This window comes from Xyrauchen texanus, chromosome 32 (genome assembly GCF_025860055.1).
Source record: "Xyrauchen texanus isolate HMW12.3.18 chromosome 32, RBS_HiC_50CHRs, whole genome shotgun sequence".
Lineage (NCBI taxonomy): Eukaryota > Metazoa > Chordata > Actinopteri > Cypriniformes > Catostomidae > Xyrauchen > Xyrauchen texanus.
Window position 1 is genome coordinate 40,537,635 of NC_068307.1, and position 7,500 is coordinate 40,545,134.

The following is a 7,500-nucleotide window of genomic DNA, read 5'->3' on the forward strand; positions in this document are numbered from 1 at the left end:
ATCTTTCGGCAGCTTATTCAGAGGTTTTGTTTGACCACAGCCAGGAACAGCACATCTGTGTGGCATCGTAATTTTCCTGTGCACAAGTAGTCTCTGTCAGTGCTCGCTGTCCATCGACTGAACACTTGTGAGGCGCACGGCGATACTGAAATGAGCGTAGTCTTGCGCTTAAAGCGTAGTTATCTTGTGCTGGAGGCGGTCATATGCAAACGCTGTTACGTCACTTCTAACCGACACGTCACTTCTAACCATGAATCCAGAACGAGCTGTATTTTGAGCTTGATTAAATAAATGATTCGTTTAGAATGGGGAGGACGTCTTAAAATATTAAACTTGCAGGACGTTTTAATGATACAAAGACCTCTTATATACCAAAAGATCAAGGCAAATTTGGTTTCTCATGTCATGACCCCTTTAAAAGTGATTGGTATGAGAAGGGTATTGTGTTTTTGAATGATATATTCAAAGAATGGTAATGGTAATTGGAACATATTGCCTTTTTGCTCAAGTATAATCTTAACCGCACTTATAGAGAATATGTGTAAAGCAATACCTTTACCATTATTACAGTTAATCCCAAACACATTGAAGTGTGTGAGAATAAGACTTTCACCAACCTTACTAAATCTAGTAATTAATGAATGTAATTTATATGACAGTAAATGTAATAACAAATGTATTAATTATTTTTTGAAGTCTAGAATGTTTTTGGATTATAATAGAGGATTGTGTGTACAAGTTCCAAATATGAATGAATTGTCCATAGATAAACCACATTTCAAATTCATCAAATGGCCCATTTCCCCTAAAGTCAAAGAGACTCACTTTAAAATAATTTATAAAATATATCCAGTTGCTGACTTTCTTAGAAAGAGGATTAAATTTGAAGTTGATCCCTGTATATTTTTTGAGGCAGCTGAAGAGACTCTGGAACACTTGTTCTTTTTATGTCCTATGGGCAAAATCTTCTGGTCTGATTTACATAATTGGCTTTCATTTAAGATTGATGAGATCCAGACATTTGACTTATCACACATTCTCTTTTATATGGATAATGTAGATTCATCCCTATCTGATTTGGTTAATATGATTGTTCTAATGGGTTAATATCATATTCATTGTAGTAAGTGGAGATATGAAAATCCTTCTTTTTCATGGTTTATGAACGATATTAAATTGTATTTTTCCTCACTGAAAAAAGTCTAGTAAAATTGCAAGAAAGATGTGTAGTGATATATCCAGACAATTGTTTTGTTAAATATCCACTTGTATGCTACGTCTAAAGGATGCTTAATTTTTTTTTTTATTATTATTATTATTATTCTCTTGTCTTTTGCTCTCTAGACTTTTTTTTTTTTTTTTTTGCTTTTTGTTGTTCAGTATTGTGTACGGGATGCTTTTATTTAATTTACACTGACAGTAATTGTATTGTTCCTATTGATGTATACTTCTTATTTCTCCCCTACGTGAGTTTTGTATTTTTTTTTTTTTTTTTCTTGTCAAAAAAAGGAAAAAAAGTTACCGCTTTCTGTCTGTCCTCGTCCAACAACAGCCGATCACGAGAGATTCGAAGAGATGCAGCCAATCAATACAGGATTTGGTCAGCAGCCAATAGCATTTGTTAACAGAAAAGATCGGGCCCCGCCCCTGAGTGTCAAAACCGACTTGTGTGCGTAAAGATTTCAGCTGCGTGTGTTCAGATCTGCGCGCGTGTGTTCGGATCTGCGCACGTGTAGAAAATAATTTGCGCGTGTGTACAGATCTGCGCGCGCGTGTGCAGAAAATAACTCTCGCGTGTTCAGAGCTTTTTTATTATTTCTGCTCGCTAATTGTTAATTTGTGTGCACAATCATATTTTTTTTTTGTGCTCGAGTTTGTGATTTGCAAGTTCGGCAGGTTTATATTTTACGAACTGTCATGGTGCTCACTGTTGAAATTCACTTGCACGCTTTGTTTATGCGCTTGCGCTGTTTTGTTTAACACCATACATAACATTTTACAAAAACAAGTTTGCTGTGTTTTAAATGATAAAACAATATATACAGTATACTGTTCAAAATGAACAATGTATTTGGATACTTTATTCAAATGTTACCAGATACCAGTGGTTATTCTGCTAGGACACCTGGGAGAACTTGACAACCACTAAAAATCACTGCCACACCAGTTGGTTAGAAGTCATTGTAAAAATGGCTAAGAACAGTGAAATAACTTCGAAGAAAAGATCCAGCATTATTAGTTGGAAAGTTTGGAAATAAATTCTTAAGGTAATTTATTTTTTATCAAATTGCGATCTTTTTAATCCTTTCATCCCCTCATAATGTAGCACAGAAAAGAGGATCAAATTCTGAAGTAAAAATGCTAAATGTTTTGAAAATAACATGGTGTGCTATGGCGTGACACTCATAGCCTAGCACGTATGTTCAGCACAAGGTCTCAATAACCTCTGAGATCTTACACACACCTCATCTGTTCTTTTTCCAAATTTTTTCTGAGCAGCCACTTGATGGCGCCATGATGAATATTTTCTTGTTTTCTGTTTCTGGTCTCAATAAGGAGCAATGTACAGAAATCATGTAAGTGTTAGTTGGAGTAAAACATTTATTTCAGGCTCAACTTTGTAGTTGTTGTGTGTCATATCTCAAAGAGTAGTGAATGATATCGACATACCTAAACTCGTCCCCACTTACATGAGGTACTTTAAAAACTGCACTATGGAGCCACATGCTTTTGACAGTGTTTAGATATGTAATCCTCTAAACATCACATTATCTACTAAGAACATATGCCAATGTGAGTGAAAATACTGGAGACCAGAAATTGAAAACATGCATCCAGAATTAATCGTGGAACACTTCAGTGTTCAAGAAAATGGTAGATAGATTGATATTAAAAACTGTCTGTTCTAATGGAGCTCAGCATGTACATTACAACCAACAACAAAGCCTTGTGACCTCATTTTTATCCACAGTTTTCCTGAGCAACCACTGGGTGGCACCATGATTATTCTAATCGCCTTGTTTTGTATTTTTGGTCTTGAGGCGCCAAGCAGGGTTGGGAGGGTTACATTTGAAATATATTCTACTACAGATTACATAATACATGCTGTAAAATGTAATTTGTTACGTATTCCGTTAGATTACTCAAGGTCAGTAACATATTCTAAATTGTTTGGATTACTTCAGCACTGGTAGATTTTTTTTCAATTTGTTTTGACTATAAAAACTCCACCAATACAGTAAGACACATGTTAAAAATATATTATCTGAAAAACCGAAATATCTTATGCAGTGTTGTTTCTCAAACAAGATAAATCAAAATGTTCTTGTTTTAAGGATTTTTTTATATTTTTACAGGAAAACGATAAAAAAATTATCAAGAATATGATTTTTGCCCTAATATCAAAGGTCTTACTAGAAAAAAAGAAGTTATGATCCAAAGTGAATTTTCTTGATAAAATAATAAGATTGTGCCTGGTAATACGCAATCCGGTTACATGTATATCCCCAACCCTGATGGCATGTAAAAAATGCCAAAATGAGCCATCAAGAGATGAACAAACATTTAAGTGCTACTTGGTGTAAAAATGAATTTCAGGCTCAACTTGTGCCATTGTTGGCTGTCATAACAATTCAGAATAATTAATGATATCAACATAACTTATCTCTGACCATCGCTTCATGTCATCTACCCACTCAGGTGAGGCACTGTCTATAAAAAATCTCGACCCTGTGAAGTATCGGCATGTATTTTTATTTTTTTTTACAAATGTACATTACATTACCCTCTAAGATTTTACGCTGATGCGACTGAAAGCACTGTAGACTGGAAATTGAAAACAGTCGAATTGTGGAACACTTCCACATTCAGAAAAAATGTGGATGTAAAAAGAGAACTTTCTGTCATTATTCACTCACTCTTATGTCATTTCAAACCCACATGACTGTTTTTCCTCCATGGAGCACAAAATTTGAATTTGAAGAATCTTCACCATGGGTTTTTGCAATATCATAAAAGTGAATGGTTACACCTGGCTATCAACACCACAAAACCACAGTAAAAAGTTGTCAAACCTACTCTTCACAATGTCCAAGTCTTATTAAGGCATACAATCACTGAGTGTGATGAACAGATGGATAATTAAGTTTTTCACTCTCAAATCAGATCATTGATCAACTCTTGTTTGCAGCAACCAAATCAAATACTACGCTGCAGGTTGGACTTCAATAACATTAAACGTCATTGGTTCTTGTTTGTCTCATGACCACACGTCATGACATCATACCTGCATCGTAGTCACCATATTTGATTTGGTTGCTGTAAACAGGTGTTGATCAATAATTTGATTTGAGAGTGAAAAACTTAATTATCCATCTGTTCATCACACTCACACAAAGTGATTATAGGGGTATTCACTTTCACTATCTGGTAAAATGCTGTGTGAATATTATTCAAATGTGGTATGACATTAGGATGAGTAATTACACAAATGTTTTTATTTTATTTTTTATATATAAACAATAGTCATTTATTGATTTGTTGTTGTTCAGATAATCTTGTGTTATTGATTATCATTAATTTGATATTGGTAAACCATGCTGTTAAAGTAATTTTATGGGTTAAGTTTGAAGTTCTCTTGGCAGATATATCATTGTATAAGTTATGACTTGATATGCTAGTAATTGATTTTATCCCACTAGTATTAAGTTTAAGTTGTATACTATTTTTAAATGCTGTTGCATTCTTCTAGATGTTTAGCTTTCGTAAGCTCTGGGCCTTCAGTGGACCAGGTTTTCTGATGAGCATTGCCTATCTGGACCCTGGAAACATAGAATCTGATCTTCAGTCTGGGGCTAAAGCTGGATTCAAAGTGAGTCTCAATATCTTTACTTTAAGCTTATTGCATCTGAACAACACCATTTTATTGGCTTTTGTTTTACTGGTTATTGATCAGATGTGATGTGCATGCAGTACTGTGCAAAGTTTTAGGCACTTGTGAAAAATGTTGCATAGTGAGGATGTCTTCAAAAATAATGAAATAAATAGTTTTTATTTATCACTTAATGTCATACAAAGTCTAAGATACATTGTTATCCTTAATTAATAAACCAGATTTATCAATTTCTCATGAAATCATCAGTCTCGCAGGTTTTTTTGTTGCATCCAGCTAAATGCATCCTTCCAGAATGAATACACCAAATTACATTGAAAAAAAACAAGCGTTCTGCTGTTTCTATCTCTGACTTGTATATTTTACACAGATTTGAGGCCCTAACATTAAATCTTATTCTTAAAAAATTATTTAGTTGGAAAAATATGATTCAAAATTTTAAACTGCACCTCTTTACGTTAAGGGTCAATGGGAACTGAAAAGAAATTGGTTCTAATTTCACTCACTACATTCTTATCCAATTGATGAAAAATGTAAGATCTCTTTACAGGATCTGGAATTTTTTTGTTGTAAACCATCTCTCAAAAATCTGTTAGAGCATTTTTTTTTTATCTGCAAAATTTACATTTTCTATCATGAAATCATGCAATTTAGGTTTTACCACTGAATATTTTAATAGTTCCTTAACTAATTTAATCATTGAAAATGGGATACTTTTAATAATTTTATCATACACTTGGTGAGTTACTTATATTTTATTTAACTCAAATTATTGAGACTCATTATATTCCCAAAGTTAAATGCTGCCCTAAGCCCTTAACATACATTGGTTATGTCCCAGATAGCACGCGTATATCACCTAGATGTCTGTTTTAGATCTTTTCATCTGGAAAGCATTAAAATTGAATTAACATCTGAAAAAGATCAGATTTACAAATATTCTATATCAGGGGTATGTGTTGATGACAGACCGGGCGCTAGTCAGCAAGTCCATGAGAAAAGGTGTATTTAAAACAATATAGCCTGCTTTAAATTCACTAGTTCTTTTAAACGCATTAACAAAATTATTAAAAGCAAGAGTCATGTTATTGAAAAGGTAAATAAATGTATTTTAAACTCATATTTAAAAAAAAAAAAAATGTTATGAAATACTTATATACTAGGGGTGTAACAGTAAAATTTCTCATGGTTCGGTTTGTATCACGGTTTTAGGGTCACTGTTTCCATACGGTTAGGTATTTGTTATGTTCAGAGAAAAAAAATATTACTGCCAAAGTAAAAATATTATTTTTGTTTGTCAAGAAGAGATTTGCCCTTACTACAAATCACAAAATTTATAACATTGTATTTGTAGTTAAATCATAATAACCATAACATTTAAATTGTTACTTTCATGGTTACAATACTATATTAAAATTAAGGTTACTATATGGAAACTACAGTATTACTGTTGTAAATCAATGGTTAATTGAACCAAAACTATGATTTCTGCCAAGAAAACCATGGTGACAGCAGTCATTGTTACTTCAGTCATGGCTACTACAGTATTACTACATAAAACCATGGTTCATTCTATCACAACCATGAATTCTGCTAAGAAAACCATGGTGACATCAGTCCTTGTTATTACAGTCATGGTTACTACAGTATTACTATAGTAAAATCATGGTTAATTTTCATTATGGTCCTTGACAAAAAAAAACAAGAAACTCTAATTACATACTCAACATTTTAACTTAATACCTTCATTATTATGCTACATGCATCAACATAAATTGCATTTCAAATTCAACTTAGATATTCAGTGTTCAGAATCTGTACATCACTATAGAAGAAATAAACTTGGTATTAAAATGAATCCGAGAATAGATGTCATAACACGACTCGTGCATTTTAATCATATGTGGAAATCCCACTTCTTCATCAACTGAGTAAGGGCAACATAACTTTGGCTATGAACATACCAATTACTTTAGTTCTTGTTTCATGTCTGTCCGAACTAGCACCGAGTGCCTGCTTAAAGACGGAAGAGTGTGTGTGTTTCTGTGCAGTGTCAGTCTCCCTGCAGCTCTGTGCGCGCCGCACATTCTCTATCCTCAGGTGACGTTGGCATAAATAGCTAATTGAATATCTATGTTTTACCAGTATACGGCACTCATGTCGAGCAATGTCTGCAAACAGTACCTGTTTTGTAATGATTAAAAAAGGGATAGATTTGTACTCAACAGGTGGACCATGGGCCACATCCAGCCTTTGAACCATCTTTGTTGTGGCCCACGTGATGTTATCATCGTTAAAATCATTCAGCTAACGTACATGCATTTTGAAGTGTCAGTTGTTTAGAGCATAAGTGTGGCAGCAGTGCAGTGAATAAAATCAAGCAGATACTGGTCAGGAGCTTCAGATTATGTTCACATCAACCATCAGAATGGGGGCAAAATTTGATCTAATTGATTTTGACTGTGGCATGGTTGTTAGTTTCAGAAGGGCTGGTTTGAGTGTTTCTGTAAATGCTGAACTCCTGGGATTTTCATGAACAACAGTCTCTAGATTTTACTCAGAATGGTGCCAAAACCAAAAAAAAAACATCCAGTGAGTGGCAGTTCTGC

At 33.9% G+C, this 7,500-nt stretch overlaps 1 protein-coding gene across 1 annotated transcript in view; it reads left to right on the forward strand.

Annotated features, from left to right (window-relative positions):
- Positions 1-7,500, forward strand: part of slc11a2 (solute carrier family 11 member 2) — a 227,013-nt gene that overhangs the window by 114,557 nt on the left and 104,956 nt on the right. Inside the window, exon 4 of the mRNA XM_052101452.1 lies at positions 4,751-4,870. Coding sequence (XP_051957412.1) covers positions 4,751-4,870 — 120 coding nt within the window. The remainder of the gene's footprint in view (positions 1-4,750; positions 4,871-7,500) is intronic.